The sequence below is a fragment of the Lathyrus oleraceus genome, chromosome 4 (genome assembly GCF_024323335.1).
Source record: "Lathyrus oleraceus cultivar Zhongwan6 chromosome 4, CAAS_Psat_ZW6_1.0, whole genome shotgun sequence".
NCBI classification, from domain to species: Eukaryota; Viridiplantae; Streptophyta; class Magnoliopsida; order Fabales; family Fabaceae; genus Lathyrus; species Lathyrus oleraceus.
Window position 1 is genome coordinate 174,519,144 of NC_066582.1, and position 22,209 is coordinate 174,541,352.

At 37.0% G+C, this 22,209-nt stretch overlaps 1 protein-coding gene across 1 annotated transcript; it reads left to right on the top strand.

Moving 5' to 3' along the window:
* The first annotated feature begins 9,313 nt into the window (after window positions 1-9,313).
* LOC127074381 (casein kinase II subunit alpha-2) lies at window positions 9,314-15,248 on the top strand. Its single transcript, XM_051015693.1, has 10 exons — window positions 9,314-9,601; window positions 10,151-10,280; window positions 10,875-11,069; window positions 12,069-12,226; window positions 13,591-13,681; window positions 13,794-13,859; window positions 14,345-14,427; window positions 14,623-14,686; window positions 14,787-14,855; window positions 14,970-15,248. Exons 1-10 carry the CDS (start codon window positions 9,327-9,329, stop codon window positions 15,024-15,026), a joined length of 1,188 nt encoding a protein of 395 aa, XP_050871650.1. The 5' UTR covers window positions 9,314-9,326; the 3' UTR covers window positions 15,027-15,248.
* Window positions 15,249-22,209: the final 6,961 nt, after the last annotated feature.

Below are 22,209 nucleotides of genomic sequence, written 5' to 3' on the forward strand. Positions count from 1 at the left end.
AGTTGTTGGCCGTGGTTTATGCTTTTGACAAATTTAGATCATATTTGCTTGGCTCAAAAGTTATTGTGTATACTGATCATGCTGCTTTAAAGTATTTGTTTGCTAAGAAGGAACCCAAACCCAGACTTTTGAGATGGATCCTCCTCCTTCAGGAGTTTGATTTGGAAATCAAAGACAAAAAGGGGTGCGAGAACACGGTCGCGGACCACTTATCTCGCATGTCCCCAATCAAGGAAACTGAGGAGGAACATCCTATTCAGGACACATTCGCTGATGAGAAAATACTTGCTGTTCAGGATATACCATGGTTTGCTGACTATGCTAACTATGTGGTAGGTGGGGTTATACCTGATGACTTTAATTCTCACCAAAAGAAAAAGTTTCTTTATGATTGCAGGTTATACCTATGGGATGATCCATTCCTCTATAAAAGGGGAGTGGATGGTTTGATCAGAAGATGTGTTCCAGAAAGAGAACAAGCCGACATTCTGAAAGCTTGTCATAATTCGGAGTATGGTGGACACTTCAGTGGAGATATAACTGCAGCAAAAGTCCTCCAATCGGGTTTGTATTGGCCGACGCTATTCAAGGATGCAAATTCTATAGTCCGAGAATGTGATAGGTGCCAACGAATAGGTAACATTACAAAGAGGAATCAGATGCCGCAAAACTCCATGCTAGAAGTGGAGTTGTTTGATGTTTGGGGTATTGATTTTATGGGACCGTTTCCACCATCGTTTGGTAAGAATTACATATTGGTTGCGGTCGATTATGTGTCAAAGTGGGTAGAGGCTGTGGCATTACCAACAAATGATGCTAAAGTGGTGGTGAAGTTCTTGAGGCATAACATTTTCTCCAGGTTTGGGGTACCGCGGGCTTTAATTAGTGACCAAGGTACGCATTTTATAAATAAACTCATGGAGAATTTGTTGAAAAAGTATAATGTCAAACATAAGATAGCCACACCGTATCACCCCCAGACGAGTGGGCAAGTGGAAGTCTCTAACCGTCAAATAAAGCAGATCTTAGAAAAGACGGTAAGTGCTTCTCGGAAAGATTGGTCAGTAAAGCTGGATGATGCATTGTGGGCATACATGACTGCATTTAAAACACCTATAGGTATGTCCCCCTATCAACTAGTTTACGGTAAGGCTTGTCATTTACCACTCGAACTCGAGCACAAAGCCTTTTGGGCCTCCAAATTCCTTAACTGTGATCTTGTCAAAGCGGGTGAGTCCCGAATTCTTCAACTTCATGAGTTGGAAGAGTTCAGGAATCAAGCTTATGAAAATGCCAAAATTTACAAGGAACAAACAAAAAAATGGCATGATCAAAAGATCCAGAAAAGGGAATTTCGGGAGGGACAACTCGTACTGTTATTTAATTCCAGGTTGAAGCTGTTCCAAGGTAAATTGAGGTTAAGATGGTCCGGACCGTTCGTCATTAACAAAGTACTTCCTCATGAAGCAATAGAGCTTAAAAATGAGAAGAATGGCGACACCTTCAAAGTTAATGGTCAGAGGTTGAAACCATATAATCTCGGTGAAGGGGGACCAATTGAAACTGTTAAACTCATCTGAGTATGAGGTGTCCCGTCGAGCCATGCGACGTTAAACGAAGCGCTGCTTGGGAGGCAACCCAAGGGAGGTTTGAATTGTTTTGTTATTTTTGATTTTGTCGTGATTTTGTTTGAAAATAAATAAATAAATAAATAAAAGCTGCCAATACGCGTATGGACTTCATGATACGCGTATTGGATTGCAAAATAGCGCTCCTCTGGTGAAACGCGTATGATACGCGTACGAGAAACTAATACGCGTACGATACGCGTAAAGGACCAGGCAATACGCGTATCACACTCTGATACGTGATCTGTTACGCAAATCACATTTTGCACTGGTTTAAGCAGCGTATCATACGCGTAAGAGAGATAAATACGCGTGTGGTACGCGTATGGGAGCCAGATACGCGTATTGGATGCGTATCATACGCGTATCATTTTGTGGGCATGTTTATATAATTTTTGTCCGTACGGACTTCATTTTCTCACTGCTCTCGTTACGTGTTTTTTGCGTATTGCTGTGATTTCTCTTTGTTTCTTCTCTTTCACTCAGTTTACAGGTCCTACAATGTCTCAATCACCAGAAGAGGTCAGGATATTCCGCACCACATACCATGAAGCCAGATATGATCAGATCAAAAGCCGAAATATGGTTGAAGAGAAACATTGGATGTATCAAAATGAAACATTTCCAGAGGTCACTAATCTTCTCAAAAAGCAGAAGTTAATCCATTTTAATGACAAAATCCAAACTGTTGCGCTGGATTTGATTTGGGAATTCTATGCTAACGCACAACGGGTGACCTCCGATAAAGAAGACCCAACAGGGAATGAAGCTTTCGTTTCATGGGTAAGAGGCAAGGTGATTAAATATGATTGGAAAACTATTAACAGTGTCTTGAAATGTAAATTCTATGATTCTGTTTGCCCTTTTGCCGAATTAAAGCGTTCTGACAAAAACTACTGGCCATACAATGAAATGAAAGAGTCACTGATTAGGCCGGGTCATGATTGGGCACCTACTTCAAAAATCTCTCCGGCTAAGATTATGGTTGTTGATCTAGCTCCGATTCCTAAGGCCATGGCATATTTCATTCATCACAATTTAAGCACTAATCGGAGCGGGTCTGAATTGATATCGGAGCGTGCCCTACTTCTGCATCAGATCCTGCAGAAGAAACAGGTGAATATTGGACGGATAATCGCTGCTGATATGGATGAGATTGCTTAGTCGCCAAAAAAATCATTAGGCCATGCGACTGTGATTCATTTGCTGTGTAAAAAAGCTGGTGTACCGGATTTCCATGATTCACATATGCTGCGACCTGCTGCACCGCTGAACGCCCACTGGATGAAGGAGAGGACGATCACAGATGATCCGCCCCGACCTCTGAGGCGACCACATGACAGGGAGGGTAGCACCAGTGCTCCACGCCAGGATGCTCAGCCGGCTAATACGGAGACACGGCCCCCTCAGCCTCCTCCGATTGATGAGAACTCTAGGGAGTACCGGATGCAGATGTCACAATTTTGTGTTATGCAGGAGTTCTGTTTTCAGTATGGACTGTCAGGGAGAGTTCTGACCCATCAGACAGATCTTTGGGATGAGACACAGCGCTTTAGAGAGAGATTCTCCGGACCTCCTCCAACACCTCACTTTGAACAGTTCACCTTTCCTTGGTGGAACCAGCCAGTTCAGATAGGGGGAGAGATCCCGCAGCAGCCGCAGCAACCACCACACCAGACACCACCTCAGCAACAACATACTCCTTCAGGCCATACGGAGACATTGACACCTATCTCTGCCTTCGCACGGGGGCACACTCAGTTGGATCCGACAGAGGAGATTGACTTTGATACTCATATGCAGGACAGTGGACTTGGTGATGGACTTTGATTATGTTATGTTTTTGTACTTTTGGTTTTTCTTTGTGTATTTTTCTTTTTTGGGTTTATTCAGTTTTTATTTTCTTTTGCTTTGATGTAGTCGCCTCTTATGGGTTGTCTTAATCTAATGAATTTGATTTTGTTTACATACATTTTCCTGTTTATTTCGTTAGATATGTGACTATGTCTGGCTAGTGGGTATCTTGATCACTTACACCAAATACTTGGTTGTCATCTCATTCAGTCCCCTTGACTGTAGATGCTGTTGTTTATGATTGGACGCACTGGTTAAGATTAACATCAGAACCAAGAGCACATGAGCTTTGAACTCAGAGGTATGATAGAACAAGTCAGCTTAACCCGTCATGGTGAGATCAGAAAAAGCCAAACACTTATCATCATATGAGAGATATCAGGTATGTCTTTATCAATCATGGTTTGCGTATGTTCTTTTTATTATTAGCTGTATGAATACACACACTGAGGCATATTTTTGTTTATCACCTAGAGCCTTTCGAGCCATCCCATCTATTATTATTATCCTTTGTTTAACCCTGTTGAGCCTGTTATTCATTTGTTTCTGATATACCCGTCCTTCTCAATCCATAACCTTGTAACTATCCTACCCTGTTCAGAGTATGTGAGGATTAATTTCATCTCTACGTTTCTATCTAAGTTTGGGGTTGCTGTTGGAATAACAACCTTTAAGTTTGGGGTAGCTTTGCAGTAAGTGAATGTAGTAAAAAAAAAAAGTAAGCAAAAGCTTGTGATCCGAAAAAAAAAATAAAGAAAGAAAGAAAGAGAAAAGCGAAAAACAATAAAAGAACAGCTTTTGAAAAATGCTACATTCACTATAGATAAAAGGAAAAGAGGAATACAAAACCCAACAGGAATAATAGGAAAGAAACGTAGTGAGAGAATGATTTCATGTACTCTGAACCAAAAACCTTTGTTCCATTTTCATACCCTACCTAAACCAAAGCCCCGTTACAACCCAAAAGACCTCAAAAAGTGTGTGTGATTGTACATGTTGATAGGATGAGAGAATTTATTCAAACTTCTGATTTGATATTGCATACTGTGATTTAAGCATGATAACACTTTAACCCAGAGAGGCTTGGTGAGAGTGTGATATGAGCTGACAGGTAAAGTGATATCTCTGAGGGAAAGAGTTTTTGGCTCGTTGGTTATGTGGAAAAATCAGAAAACCTTAGAAAACATCAAGAGGTCCAGTGCGAAAGATTTCAGCAGTATTGTGGCAAGAACTGTTTTACAGTAAGTTTGGGGTGACATGATCTTTGATGATGATAGAATGTTACTTGAGGACAATCAACAAGCTAAGTTTGGGGTTGTGATCAGTCACCATTTATGCTAGGTATTTCGCTATTTAATCGTAAATAAGTCAGGTAAACTGCGTAAACTTAAGCATTTTTGGTTAGATAGAAGCTCAATTCTATAATATGGAGTGTGTTGTTACTTATGAGTTTCTTGAGGATATTTTACACTTTTGGGTATGTTAGCAGGTCATAAACTAAGTTGGAAGCTCAGGGAATCAAACGTCAGATGCGAAGTTGAGCCAGAGCAAGAAAACGGAAAAAAACATCAATTCTTGGTGAACCTGCTGTCCATACGCGTACTGCCTCACATGATACGCGTATGGACCTTCCTAGTACGCGTAGCATACGCGTATGACCAGAGGGGTGAAGAATCAAGCAAAATAACAAGCTTCTGGTGATACGCGTATGGGAGTTGTCAATACGCGTATCAGATGCTGTCTTACGCGCCATACGCGTATGAGACATAACAATACGCGTATCATACACTGTCATACGTGCAATACGCGTATGGAACAACTCAGTACGCGTATGAAGCCCAAAATCAGGAAAAGCCCAGTTGCATAGCTATTTACAGGCCAGAACACGATTTTGCGGGGGTTGGACAATTTTGGATAAAAGAGAGACACGTTTTGAGAGCTGGAGACTCAAGGATTATTGGAGGATTCATATGTTCAAGAGTTTTTCGACGATTGAAGATTGACTCCTCAAGAAGTTCTGTAATGACAACAATGTTCATCTTTGTTTTTATTTTTATTATGAGTAGCTAAACCCCCCATTGCTAGGGGGTGACCCTGATTCTGAATGTGACAGATTTTATGTTTATGTATGCATTGACTATATCTTCCTCTCAATTGATTTGTTCTTATTACCGTTCTTCATGCTTTATTCGTCGGACCAATGAATGATGATTAATATGAATAGTTTAAGCTGGACAACAATTATTTATTGATTTGTATAAGGACTTTGGATAGTAAAAATCACCTAGGACTAGGGATTTTCTATCTGACCGGAAATTCTTGATATTCGAATGCTTGAGTATGAACTTAATTATTTATGGACATAGTAATTAGGTTACATAATCAAATGTCTTTTCACTAAGGAATTAGGAATAGATACCCTTGAGGACCGGAATCAATCGGACGAGATTATTGTCAAAACATTCATAAATTATATCTGTTACAGGAAGTTTCATTCACCGTGCCCTAGCAATCTACTCTAATTTATCTCTCGTTCAACCATTTTATTTGTTTTATTTATTTGCAATTGATAGTACAATTACTCATATCACAAAAACCAAAGCTTTTTGTCTAATTGAAACAATCGATAAACTCTATATCGTCAAGCAGTCCTTGAGATCGACAAACGGGGAATTTCCCTTTTATTACTACAGTGAGAAAAATAGTACACTTGCTATTTTCCCATCAGTCACCTCCCAAGACATCTGATCCTTCTTCTAAGGGAGCGTCCGAGTTGAACCTGAGGCATCAAATTTGGACAAACGAGACTTTTAAGGAGGACATCATTTACCAAGAGACCATATTAGAAGAGGGGCGACCTCAAAAGGATGTCCAGTGAGCTTGCAATTTTTGGTTTTCCTTTATTTTGCCATTGACGGCTTTTATAACCATGCCCTTAAGGGCTTTATGTAATGACACCCTTTAGGGATTTTACTATGTACTCCTACCCTTCATGGTTTTATTAATGAGTTTAATACCCTTTTTACTCTTATATGTTAACCTCAGAGTTCATTTTGGTCTCTTAACTTAAAAAAGATCCATATTGATCCCTTAACTCTTCAAAACGTATCATGTTGGTCCTTGTAGTTTAATTAACGACAAATTTTTGAGGTTTTTCGTTGCTAATTAGACGAAAAGGATTGACATGATACATTTTGAAGAGTTAAATGACCAATATGAACCTTTTTTAAGTGTTAACATACTGGACCAAATATGATGTTAAACCTTATTAACAACATTATAAGCCTTAATGCACCATTATTTTCTTTGTATTAGACTACTTATTTTTCATGAGTATATTGTTTAAGAAAACCCTTTCGGGCGAGCAGGTTTGGCGAGACTATTTTGTCCCTTAGGAGGGAGAGGGTTCCTCATTAAGGATCCCATATTTTAATAGCCTTGTGGGCGACATGGATCACTCTATAAGGATCCAATGTTTTAATATCCTCATGGGCATCAAGGATTCCTCTACGAGAGTCCATCCTTTTAACATCCTCGCATTTTAATAGCCTCGTGGGCGACAAGAATTCTTCCATGAAGATCCGACATTTTAATATCCTCGTGGAAGACAAAGATTTCTCCTTAAGGATCCAATATTTTAATAGCCTCATGGGCGACAAGGATTCCCCTTTGAGGATTCAACATTATAATAACCTCGTGGATGACAAGGATTCCTCCATGAGAGTCCAACATCTCCATTGCCACTTGGGCACCCTTTTTAAAGCTCTAGCATAATTCATTGCCTATTAGGTGCAAGAATGCCTTATTAAGGTTCCAACCTTCAATCATCACATCCTGTATAACTAGAATGTAAGCTATGCAAATTTATAAAGAAACATGAAGTGCCTCATTAAAAATATTTGTGATAGCAGGGAAAAGAGTGCCCCTAGTTAAAATAACAATGTTTTCATGACAATCATACGATCGACAAAGGTGATACCTCGCCATAATAAACTAAACTGATAACTTAACCAAACAAAAAATGGTGCTAAGCCTAACAACCCTGTGATTTTCCCCCAGAATCCTTACCTTATATGTCCATGCTCTTCTAGAATTATGCAACAAGCTCTTCATCTCCTAGAGGTTTCATTTCCCTTTCTTTGGGTATATTGGTCTCAGATCTACATCATTCACTTCTTACGCATCTGACTGTTAACATGGTCCATGGCCATATTCTCCCTCTTCAGCCTCAAGTTGTCCAGATAATGCCTTTAGGAGGTCTCATAATCCCTTTGGATAAACCCGACACGCTCGTTAGGCAGCGATTACTCATAATCGATTAACCTTATGACTAATCAATTATGACATTTAAACCGATGATTTTTTTTCCTTTTTAACCCAAATTTTTCATCTATAAATAGAGAGTTTCTTCTCACATTCAAAATACATCAGAAAATGTATTTTTATATATTCTCACTTTCTATTTTCTTTCTTTTTTTTCACTAAATTGTCTTAGTATTTTAGAGTGAAAAATATCAAGTGAAGTTTTTTGTCTGTTCTAGTGCTGAAGTATTATTGAAATTTACGCAAGATAAATATATCTATTGTGTAATTTACGCTAGATAAATTTATCTCTTGGGAGAAGTTGTTGTTTGGTTTATGAGTTAAGCCAATAAAAACTCTCGTTTAGTTAGTGAGATTGTCAATCAAAATCTCGGTTTGTTTCATTAGCTTAGCCCGATGTAAAAGTTCTAATTTGGTTCGTGAGATTAACTTGGGGTAAAAGATCTCGCTTGGTTATGTGATTATTCTGATATAAAATCTTGTGTTTGGTTTGAAGGATTCGTGGGCATAACATGTGAAAAATGTCACATCTATGTGGAAACTCGCAAGAATAAATTCTTGAGGAGAGGAGTAAATCAAGTGGTTATGACGAATCTCTATAAATCTCTAGGGCAATATTCTCAACCTTTATCTCTTTATATTTTTACTATATATCTATTTCCGTTGTGTTTGGTTTGTCTCTTTATTTATTTTGCTGCCTATTGTTTGTTTGGTTTATAAAATTATTTTAAATAATTATTTTTATAAATTTTTTTATAATTGGAGACCATTTTTCAAACTTCTGCAATTCATGTTTGGAGTAATTTGTCCAATAAATTTTTGATTGGTTAATGATGATTTTGGCGGTAAAAGCTCTAATCTAAATTACTAGGAGTTTCTTTATCTGTTTGATGAGTTTTTTTTTATTGATTGTGTTATTTCGGTGGTGTTGTCCGCTTGTTATTTGTACTTCATAATTCTATAGGTATAAGCATTAATATTTTGGTGTTTTTCACTGTCTCTATTTATATATTATTTCATCATTAAATAAATTCATAAATTCATTATTCATATAACAACCGAAATATTTTGTAGATTCCATTGTATTTTTATAGGTGATTAGCAATGGACCACATCTTCCTTTGCGAAAAAAAAAGGACCACATTTTTATTACTAAAAGCAAAGACCACATCTTTAAGTTTAGATTAATCATAATATGTACTACAGCAAATGGTGCACCCCAAAATAGCCCCAACATTTGTAGCCATTCCTCATTTACATTAGTTGTTCCACAACGGAAATTCATTTTACGCACCCATAAATAAGTGCTTTTCGTTTCATCTAAAAAAAATTAAGTGCTTTTTGGAATCAGAGACAATCATGATTCGCAAAGCTCATCACATTCCACAAAATGTCACTCTAAATTCGGAGGTGGTAGTGTTATTATTTTGACCTTATTTTAATTTTATTATTTATTTTTTATTTAAAAAAATAGAATGTAAAAAAGCATGTCTAATTATCCCATTAATATACGCGTTAAATATGCGCACGAATCTCCAGCAAACACTACTCCTCCGGTTCTTGCTAGTGTGCACCATTTTTACCTTACGTACGCCGGTTGCGCAACCTCCTAACGTGCGCATACCTAACCAATCCATCGAATCTAATACCACCACTATCGTTTATCATCACCACCACAGAGCTCAGATCTCAGATTTCAATCTTGAAGAAATGTCCAAAGCTCGCGTCTACACCGACGTCAATGTTATTCGCCCCAAAGAGTATTGGGATTATGAATCTCTCACTGTTCAATGGGGGTAATCTTCCGAACCCTAATTTTTTTTTCTTTCTTTTCAAATCTCTTTTTCGTTTATGCTTTGATTTGGTTTGGTTTGGTTTACGAACTCAATTAGGTTACGAATTCGTGCGGGATATTAGTTTCTGAGATTCTATTTGTTGTTTTGTTTATCTTTCCTTTTGAATTTGTTGATGTGTAAACATATTTAGGTCATTTTTGATAATGTTTCTCCGTGAACCATAAACGAGGGATACGAAATTGTGCTATATTTATTAAATCATCTCTTGCTCTGTAGTTTTCTGTATGTGGAATCATATGAACCGCATTGGTTATCAATAATCGATAATTACGTTGTGATTTGAAGTTAATTGATGTTGTTTTTTTTTCTCTGGATTTCAAAGTTAACTACATATGAATATTATTTGTTTGACTGGGCAAGGTTTGCTTGCATTGATTGTATTATTAGGTCTAATTTTTATGAGGTTAATGCGAAAGTATCGTAAATCCTGTGGTTTACAGTTTTCATTTTGATGATATTATTCATTAGTGTTATGCGTGCTCTTTTCAGTGATCAAGATGATTATGAGGTTGTACGAAAAGTGGGAAGGGGGAAATATAGTGAGGTGTTTGAAGGTGTAAATGTTAACAGCAATGAGCGCTGTGTTATCAAGATTCTCAAGCCTGTCAAGAAAAAGAAGGTTAGCTTTTTTGTAGTTACATTGATGTGCTTTTAGCTTTTCTTGTAAGACCTGAAGACTGAATAAAACCAGCTCGAGGTGCTTTGTTGGAATTGTTCTCTCTTGAAATTTGCTGCACAAATAGTACTTTCTAACTTACATACACCTCTTCACGATCTTCATGTTCATCATAAGACATAGTGTAATTTCCTTTTTATCTAAAGGGTAAAAGCAAATTTATACATTAAGCCAAGTAGAAAATGATGTGGTTCTTGTGTTAGCTGCAATCAGATTTTGCAAATCCTATTTTTGAAATTTCATGTGGGAATTGTTCAAGTCAAATTGTGCTAGCTCCAAACCACCGTTCCAATTGGTGATATGAATCAGTAAAGCCATGAACAAAGACACATTTGATTCCAATTGTTTGAATAGGAGTGGCTACTCAAAACTTTGGATTCAATAATATATATCTACCTTCCATATTCCACAAAGCCCTTGTTAATGCATCAAGACGTGGTGAAGTCTTGTGCTAGCTTTAATTTTTCATTTTTGTTGTGTGCAGTTTCATGTGTGATTTTTGTATCAACTTATGAGAGTTTAAACACTATTTTGCAGATTAAAAGAGAGATTAAAATACTTCAGAACCTTTGTGGGGGCCCAAATATTGTCAAGCTTCTTGACATTGTCAGGGATCAGCACTCTAAAACTCCAAGCTTAATATTTGAGTATGTCAACAGTACAGATTTTAAAGTTTTGTATCCGACCTTGACTGATTATGACATACGCTATTACATATATGAGCTTCTTAAGGTAATGTGATCCTTCGACCTCTTGTGATATACTTGGACTGCTGTACTCTGGGTTCTTTCTATGACAAACAAATATATATTTACTCTAAAGTAATAAATGTATTTTTCTCTTGGATGAGGCCTGTATACCTTTTATATCTGATTGGCATCTATAGGTTTTTGCTTATGTATCATTAAAATTGTTGCTTCATGTATCTGTGCTAAGACATATTAAGCATGGTTATCAAAATGACAATCTAAATCTTAAAATCTTACGATTATACGATCTCACTCACCCCCAACGATCTGATCTTAAGTAGAATCATGTGCTGTAGTCAAATTGTAGAAATAATGGTAAAACCATTGATTATGTACGATTCGCCAGTTCCGGGTTCCGGCTACGGTCGGCCATTTTCCAGCCACCACCTTACAGCCCAAAAAGGATCACAAGATACAAAGGCACAACAATTTCGGTTTGGCGGTGTCCATTTTCCCATGAATACACTTGCCTACGAAAATGTCATGTAGAAATACTTCAAATATGTAGTATTATTTTCCATTTTAATAGTATCTTATGATTTTTGTTACGATCTTAAGTTTTACAATCTTGCTATTCCCTCTCGATCTTATTAAACAAATTGAGTAGTCTCAAAATTTGGGTTGGGCCTAACTCATCCTTATGAAACCCCGGCTTCTAAGGTGAGAAGTGCCCCCACTTATAAACACAACACATGCTACATCTCTAAGCAATGTGAGACTAAATCCACCCCTTCAAACCCAACACAATGTAGGTGTTGGAGGCTGCAATGAAGGCAAGCCAAATGCTGCAATTAAGACGACTAGGGGCGGACTGCAATGAATGCCGAAATTCCAACAAGTAGGATCTTCCGATCTTAGTTACGACCTTATGTTTTACGATCTTACTATCCCCTCCCGATCTTATCCAAGATCCCGATTTTTACAATCTTGATATTAAGAACCTTTTTCTGTTATATGAATGTTGTAGTTTCGAATTGTGCAGGCCTTGGATTACTGCCATTCTCAAGGCATAATGCATAGAGATGTCAAACCACACAATGTTATGATAGATCATGAATTGCGAAAACTCCGCTTGATAGATTGGGGCCTTGCTGAATTTTATCATCCTGGAAAGGAATATAATGTCCGTGTGGCTTCAAGGTAATGTTTTCTAATACTGTAGAAAGATATGTAAATGGATAAACCTGTGTATAATGATAGTTAATATTTAATTTAATACACACAAATAGAGCAAAACCAGTTAGGTAACACTAGCTTGTTTAAGTGAAGTATTTTCAATCAGTAGGTTATTAGAATTTTATCTTACCAGGCATCTATATATCCACAGATATCATCGAAAATATGTGGAATATGAACCAAAAATGCATTGCAAATCAAATTTTAGAACTACAGCTCTCTTAAATAAAATACAATTGTCAAAGTGATTCCTCCTTTCTTGGTTAACTGAGATATGGCCACTATTGCTAATTACTGCCTACTAAACATTGGCATTTGAGACTTGCACAAAGGTTATTGTAAATCACTTGACCTGATTTATGCTAGATAAATGATACTTACAAATTCCAAAGTCAGTTCACTTTGTGTATGAATACACCACCCTTTTTGATTATATTATGATTCTCATTTCTTAGGCTTTTTATTTCAAGTTTCTTGTGAGGGACTCCTGAAATGTTTGCTGAGCAATAGAATTTTCGGATACATTTTTTGTTCAATCTTACCTCAACTTTTTGACCAACTAAATCAGATTTCTTTTTCCTTGAAGCTTTTTGTACTCCAGTTTTGATTTAGTTTAGGTCTTCTAAATGGAACCAAATTTCCTTTGACATGGCTGTGCTTGAGGTCTCATTTTCAAAATATTGGTTTTGTCAAGCATGGATGTGTCACCTGTTTTACATGGTCATGCTTGTGGCCCGACTTGATTTCTTTGTCTGCTTCAATTTGAGTCTATATAAACACACAAATAAAATTCTCAGCTGGATGTTACACTCACTTAGCAATTCAAAATGATACCCGAGAGCCTTTTAGGCCTTGCTGAATATATTAAATGTGCAAAACTTAGTCATCATTTCCATGTTCAGCAGAAGGGATAAATAAGGTGTCAATAAGAAAGATCCAAGAATTGATGTTATGGGTTCTCGTTTAGCTGTGTTCTGGTTTGTAATTCCAAAGAGCCTCTGTATTTTCCAGCTGAAAATACTCCAAGTTCTATGGTGTGACCACCTAAACATCTGTCAACTCTCTTTTGTATCATGTTTCAGGTCCCACAATCATATAAACATTCTTAGGTTCTTTCTAGGTCAGCATTATCTTACCCGTCACAGTCCATTTGTTTTTTTCTGGTTTTTTCTTTTTATTTGTATATATTTGTTAGTTAGGGTTAAACTTGACAACAGGAAACCTTTGTAAATTTTCTGAGACTTTAATGCAATTGCTTATGTGATGATGCCTTTTGGTTTTCATGTTTTTGAATAATACTGTCCATAAAAATGTTATTCCTTTCTCAGATACTTTAAGGGCCCTGAACTTCTAGTTGATTTGCAAGACTATGATTACTCATTGGACATGTGGAGCCTTGGTTGCATGTTTGCTGGAATGGTAAGAATTATAGCAAGCATGTCTTTGGTGTTATTTCTGTAGGAATTCTATTTTTGAATTTACATGCAGAAAATCATGTAGTTCTGGGTTGAGACTATTTTACTTAATGCAGATCTTTCGCAAGGAGCCGTTCTTTTATGGTCATGACAACCATGACCAGCTTGTAAAAATAGCCAAGGTAACATTCACTGCACTTTATAATAATTTATATAAAATACAAATTATCTTGTTGATGCTATGCTAAGTAACCTTTTTTTGGTTTTCTTTTTAATTATCACATAATTTCATTTTACTTTCTATTAAATATTTGTATAAGAAATACTGCAACAATTATCTTGTAGGCACTAGGCAGTACTACCTTGCGTTTCCAAGTGATTGATTTTATTACTTGAACCCATTACCAACGGTTACATGATTTTTACTATTTTATACACAAATTTTTGGAGTTAAGTGAAAATAAGGTGATTCAAACAATTTGGCTGCACCTAATTAGCGAAAATAGGAACACATTCTGGAATAGGTCCCAAGTATGGCTATATGCCTACAATTTCCTCTTTTGCATGCCAAAAGATCCATTCTAAACTAGTGCCCTCTCTTCGCAACAAAATAAATCAACATCTTTTAAAAGCTTCATTTTTCTTATCTTTTGTATGTGGTATGTAGGTGCTTGGGACTGATGAACTGAGTGCATATCTGAATAAGTATCATCTTGAGCTAGACCCTCAACTTGATGCACTAGTTGGAAGGTATCCTTTTCCATTTTATTTTCTGAATCCCATAGCAAATTTGTTAAAATATCTTCCATGGCAATGCAATAGTCTTCTTCTAATGAGTTTTCTGCGTTTATTGACTTTATTTCCTCATGATAGGTGTATGAATAGGTATTACTGCGTCGGTGTCCTAACTACCTACTTATTCATGTTATGTTATTTCCTTTACAGGCACAGTCGCAAACCTTGGTCTAAATTTATCAATGCAGACAATCAGCATCTTGTATCGCCAGAGGTCATTTAATTCATTTTCCAAATGGCATTGGGAGCTAGCACTTAGTTTATTCTGAAATTAAACAATTCTGATATGAGGATTTTAATATTTCAATACGCAGGCAATTGATTTTCTTGATAAGCTCCTTCGTTATGACCACCAGGACAGGCTAACAGCAAGAGAAGCAATGGTAATAATGAAGAATTCATTTAATCACCTTAACATGGGTTCTTCTGTTGTTTGCATTAATACATTATGATCTTTGTTGATTTTACATTTTGTTTTCTTGATGTGGATACTGTAGGCACATCCCTATTTCTCTCAGGTAAGGGCAGCAGAAAGTAGCAGAATGAGGACATAATAACTTCATTTATGGATTCATAAACCTAAAGTTCATTTATGTGGAATTGTTTTATAATACCGTAACATGTGGCATGCTTGTCTTCTGTTAACTATAGTCGGTTGCTTTTCTCGTGGAATGTAACGATATCGTTCGGATAAATAATTTGTCTTCTGTTTTTGAAAATTAAAATTTTAGCATTAAAGTTAATTAAAGTCTCAACCTCAGGCGATTGTTTGGTTATTTAATGTAGTTTTTTTTTTCCTTCAAATTTCTTTCTATAAGGTATTGTTACGGCATATAAAACCTATTTGTTTCATATTTTTTAAAATTATTTTTGATATAAATAATTTGGAGATTATTCTTTATGCGTGTTTGGATATTTTAAACAAATAATTGAACCTATCAGTTTAACTTATTATGCTATATCAAAATTTAAATACATTAAACAACGAAATTTTATTAGACTTTTCCACCACATTCTAACACTTGCAGACTTTTTTGAAAGCTATAAACGATAATTGAAAAAGATCTTCAAGTTGAAAATAATGTATTTTAAAATTGTTTTTTATTAATATATAGTTAGAATAATGTAAACATTATAAAATGTTTCTCATTAAAAATGATTTTTTTTAACGGTTGGTTAAAATAACTAATTCTTTTTTTATTATAAATTTGTATCAACAAAATTATTTTTTAGAAAGGTCAGACAAATATAATTAAACTTGAGAAAGTTTAATTATTTGAACATTAATATATTTGTCTGGACCGGCTAAAAGGTCCAAACGACTACATCGCAATCCATCTTAAGTTCATTATACTCGATTTAAAATCTAAAAACAATTCACACTTTATGAGAAGTAATATAATCTCTGATATCTAATTTTACTTTATTCATTTTAAATTTTGATTTGGCTTTGATATTTGAGTGCTAACTATGCAAGTCCATCCCACGCTGCTGTAGAGGATATCAGAGTCACCGTCAAATATCAATCCACCTCTCATCTGATTACTTTATGAAGTTAGAACATTCATTTCTGGTTCCCGAACGGGATAATGACGTCGTCTGTGGAAATCGACTTCTGATTCCTACGATTTTCACGAGAATGATGTTCGCTTTGTAAAAACTATTCAATAAGTTCAGAAATTTCAAATCTCGACTCTTGCGATTCAGGTCTATATCTTCGATTTACCAATTCGTGACTTTAATAGGTCACTGAATCAAGAACGAATCAAGTTTCAATTTATCCATCTTCGATGATTCCTCGATTGTCTCTCAATCATTTTCCATTTTCATCGATCATAGCCTCTTTAAATCTTAGAACCAAGGAACATTCAGAGGAAAAAATCGGGATTCGTCATGAATGACTTGGTTAACCACCGTTTCCGACCCCAGTCTTCGGAATCCAAGTCTTCGATTCCATCAAGAATTCAACAAAATATCAAAAGAAGGATTTTAGATCCAGATATAGGGTTGCACCGAGGTCTGACAACAAATGAAGGTCGAGCAAAATGCTCACAATCCACATTTCAACATAGCGTTGCCTGTACTCCCCATTTTTGTCGGGGGTACTTGTAGAGGCGACATCAAAGATATCACAAGTTTGTAATTAATGGCGCTCGGACACTGTAAGCTCGTAGTTAACGTCGGACACCGATCCAATACCATGGTGCATCTTGTGGATGCTACATAATTTCCATTTGATGCACCGGGGTCCCTTAAGATGAAATCAAAAAGCGGAGGTCCGCAAAACATACCCGAAGAAAGATGCCCCGGACTCCGGCTGCAAGGGGACCAGTCAAACAATCTCCAATCACCACTCAGATCAGTATTTTAAAAGAAAGATTGGACAAGCTTATTAAAGAACATCAACAATACCCAACTGCCATTCCAGGTTCAGGAACTGATGACCCTTAAGACAAATCTACACAGATAGGACCACGTGTCTACTTAAGGTAGATACCCACCGGATTCTGTAATAAGAAGGAAGCTGGGAAGTCATAACCTCGACAATCAAAAAAGCGATTCGACGAACCCAAAATCAAAGACCAGTCTCAAGCTACATTCCCCGAAACAACCAACTTTCCAAAATGCATCAACAATCAAATGCAAAACGAAATGCTTCGACACACCGTTCAACCAAAGAAGGCGCTTAAAAGCGCGAAATACACTCAACTCAGAACCCCGTGAAAGGACGAAATGCAAAGTACACTTAACCTTGAATCCCGGGAAAGGACAACGTCCAAACCCCAGAGACCGTCCATCTGCGCCGGAATCTCCATCGAATGTTTATCTGTCCAACCATCTCATTATTTATTCTTAAAGAAAGTAAATAATGTTTATCTGCGCCGGAATTTATTTTATATATATATATATATATATATATATATATATATATATATATATATATATATATATATATATATTCTTCAATTGTGCGTTTGTTTTGTCTCTTTCTTCTAGAAAGCTCGATACATGATAACAAAGATAAAGTGTATGAATACGCCTGATTGTGAATCTGATACAAACTTATGTATTTATGCAATTTCGATACGGCTTAAACACATCTCGTGCCTCAATGTGTATCTGATACAGGCTTAACACATTTATGTGATTCTGATACGTCTAAAACGCACACCTCACATTCAAGGCTTATTAAACACATTTCTGTGTAGCTGACGCACCCCCTTAGATCTAGCCAATCCCATGGCGTAGGCGGTCTAGTATGGAGACGTCCATCTTGATCCGAGCCAAGTCTCGGAGGCAGAGAAAACGATCCTACCATTGGTCGGGAAATGGTTCTCTATGATGTAGAGCATAATACAAAATAGAACTACATAACCTCAACTTCACCACTCCTAGCATTGCATAGGAAAAGCAAGCAAATCTCCAAATTCTAATACGAATCAATACATTACTACAACAATGCTAAAGAAAGCGAGCGAATGTAGCAACAAGAAATGGTAGCCGACATCATTTGATGCACCGAGTTACAAAAAAACAAGAAAATTTCATAGGCACTCTCTCCATCTCGTTACAGTCAAGTGCAATGTTTCTTTCATAAAGAAAAAAGCAGTTAAGGCTCTCACGCCTAAAGAAGACGTCCCACCGTAACCAGCGAACGCCAGTGGTCCGACCTAAACTCTAAAAAGAATTAAGAATTTACAGGGTAAAAAAGCAAGCCCGGAGCTACAACGATTCATAAACAGAGATAATATTAAAGCGAAAACCGACAAAAAGCTCTAAAGTGAGTAATACTGGAAGCCTCAAGGTACAATATTCTGTTAAATTTTAAATATTGTTACACCCACGACATAAATCCAGGAATCATTGCAAGAAAAAAATAATACAAATAAAAGAAAAATCAAGCCGAGGCATTTGAAACCGAGGCTCCGAGACCATCTCTTTTAGTCACCCTAAGAACAAACTAAAAATCACAACTTCAGGATAAAAATTCCCCACTTTCTCCCCAAATCATTCTCGAACTCCAAGCACATCCCACATAGTCTACTCAAGATTATCATGAAGCTCCCGCCTCATGTCGGCCACCTCATCTTGGAGAGATTTTAAGGCCTATGTGTCTTTCTGGTACTTTTCCACGTGGCGATCCTTCTCCTAAACTGAAGTAGAAACAACCTTATGCCACTCCTATGCATCTTTAAGGGCATCTTTGATATCGGTCATGCAAGCCGCCAATGGAGAAGGAGAGCCATGTATTGTCACTACCTCTTTCCAAAATTTAGCGACCTTAACTTCCTCGTGCAACGCGCAAAGGTCCTTCTGAAGGTTGACACACTTCAACTTCATAACTTCAACCTTTTCTTTTCAAGTATCCCTTTCCTTGAAGGGACTTCCCAGGTCCAAGAAATCACCCCGTCCAACATAAATGAGAGAAAAGTTATATGCAACTTTGAACATGTTGTGAGAAAGCTTAATAGCCATTTCCATTTTATCCCATTCAGGAAGGTTCTGGACGAAGGATGAATCTGATGTCGAGACAATAACAGTAGCCTCCTCAGGAGTGTGTGGAATTCGAGAAGATAAAGTATTAAATATCTTTATAAAAGGAGTCATCTCTCCGAAAGCATCATCCTCAGCGACACAAGTATGTTTCAGAGAAGTCTCACCCTTGGGAGATTGTTGTTCCTTATCCTGAGCCCTATTGGTCGAAGTAGAAGGAGAAGTTGGTTCCTCCATCAATAAAGTGGCTATAACGACCACAAGATGATATACTTTTAACATAATAGATGAAGCTCTTATAATTGAGGTAAGAGCCGGAGCCAGAGCAGGAGCGGTAGCTACCAAAGGATTGGGGGCAGAAACAGAAGTACTAGTATTCACCGTAACTAGGATATCCTAGGAATCTGTAAGGTGGTAGAACATATTCAACTTCCTTAATTTTTCCATGCTATCTGCAAAATGTAGTCACACATGTAAAAAAATCATGAAGACTTCTCTCTCACTAAAGATTTCCCTCCTCTCCTCAAAATCAACTGCATTTGAGATATCATGAGTATCAATCCGCCTTTTCCTAACTTTGGTAGGGGCACCTCACCAGGATCAACCTTCCCTCACATCCAAAAGTTGTCAGGGGGAGTACACCTTAGACGGAAAATATTAAAAATAAGCTAATAAATGGCTTCTAAGATTTGTACTAAGCACACAGTTGGAAGACCGTCACATATGCTCACTATCCCGGATGAAGCTGGGAAGGGGAAATCTTCAAACATTCCAGGATGGCTACCTCAAATTCAGAAAAGGTAGCCAGAGCCCTACTCTTATAAACAAGCATTCATAGAACGGGATCATGCAGTCACCAAAAAAAAATTGCATATGTTAACCGAAGGGTCATCAACCATAATGTTAGCAAGGCTAAGGGCTTCCTCGGTGCTCATATCCATGTAAGTACCTGGTACCTTTGCATCAACCCAGTCATACTCAGATACGACCGATCGACCTCAGAGATTTAAATGTTCCAACACTTTAGTATCTCTAGGCTCATAACCTAACATCTATAGGAGAGCTTGAATGAAATATCTAGCAAGGTCCCTCTATTGCATATTGGAATGTACCTCCCCTTCCGACAAGATATGAGGGGCATAAAGACCTCAGTGTGATTTATTATTCCACCGACATTTGGTATAAAGGTTTCTAACGACCCGAAAGAAGAATTGTCTTCCTCCAAGGAGTTCTCTGATACCCTTCCTGAGTCAAAATCTTCAGATATGGATGTGATTTCTGCTCCTATATGATCATTACCTAGAGAAGGGTGAGGAGAATCAGGAGATAATCCATATGAGGTTTTCACCTCAGAATCAATCGTTAAATCGATAGTGTTGTTGCTCATCCTAACTAATGAAATAGCGAATGCGGAAGGAAACATATTGAGTTATAAAGGTACATAGTTACAGTAGATCGACGAGTAGGAGGAATTAATGGCAGAAGGTTTAAACTAAACTTTGAATCATTTCTAGTGATGTTCTCAGGAAAAATGAACAAAGTCATTTTCTGAAAATTAACTAAAAGATTGAAAGCTAAAAGATTTAAAAAATTTCCAAATATTAAATTCACTCTGTTTATAAGCAATGGAAGCTGAAGGATTAAGAGAAACTTTGAACAGAAATCACAAGATCAACTACTAGAATTTGAGTCATGGAAACACGCCAAAGTCAACTTCACTTAAGCACTCTATGAACTGCGCCACACCCTATCTAGTCATGTCATCACACATGTTAGAAGTGGGTGACGAAACATTTCAATGATGGAACCACATTAAATGCGTCTAATCCCTATCATTTTTTCAAAACTGATCCCAATAAATTCACTTCTATTCCACACCGGACTACAACATGGAAGATGGTCAGTGATACTTAAGGCTTCCCCGACCCCTCAAGTGCCCAACAAAGCCTTGGGGGCAACTATTCTGTACCAGCCAAAAGGACCAACTGACCACAACCCAATCCATCTCAAGCATAATATACTCGACCCAAAATATAAAAACATTTCACACTCTATGAGAATGTACACAATCTCTGATCTCCATTTTCACTTTACTCATTTTGAATCTTGGACTGACTTGGGCGTTGGAGTGCTAACCATGCAGGCCCACCCTGCGTCAACGTAAAGGATATCAGAGCCATTGTCCAAAATCAACCGTTATCCATCTCTCCTCATTTACGATTCTTTCATGAAGCTGGAACATTCATTTCTGGTTCTCGACGAAACACCCGTACAATAAAACATGAAATTAGTTATTGAAAATAATAGGTTGATAAAAGTCCAATTTAAATTGTACTTATGAACAAAATGAAAACTTACAATGATAAAAATGAAAGATTCACCTTATCCAAAAAGAGAATGAAAATTTAAATTTCTTAGTATAATCAAAATCCCTTTAATATTGATGATAGTCAAGGATAAATGCACAAACATTTTAAATAATATTGTCGCAACTCGAAAAATATGATCCTTCGCGAGGCGCATCGCACACTCGTGAAAAATGATGATTCGAACAAAGTTGCCACCAAAATTTATTTATTCCAAAAAGGAATGGGAAAATATTGATAATACCCTTAAAATAAATAGAAGATGGTCGTCGTAACCAAATTCGAGTTTGGGAGTCGATTATGGAAGGGAAGGTATTAGTACCCCTCACATTAGTTAAATTTGTGATTGAATGTTAGCTATCGTTAATCTGTTTCTTCGAGTGGTAAAAGATTAAAGGGAAAAAGAAAGGGGTTGCAAAAGATTATTTTATTAGTGCGCCCGACGAGATTGTGGGTCTTGCTCCTACGTATCTCCAAGTGCGATGAAGAACTTAAAGCTACATAGTTCTGGGTAGAAAATATTTGTGTGTCAGTCGATTTTAGCGAAAGATTCTCAAGTTGCATTTGAATGGAAAACATTGCTGCCCAAGACATGGATAATTGAACATTTGCATCACTTAAAAAATGGATGACTTAATCGGGATCAACACAAATTTATGCCATCATCACATTCGAGCAGAAAACATTTGATATTCTCATGGGGAAACGCTATTTGCATCATTACGGAATGGACGAAGTGTCTTTCGTTTTTGGGAAGGTTTTGAATTGAAAGCCAAAAGGCAAAAGGTTTGAATGTGTTGAAATTGATCGTTGGATGACGATTACTCGAACGATCGAGTAAGGCAACTTGTATCCGATTAATTGAGGAGAGGAATGG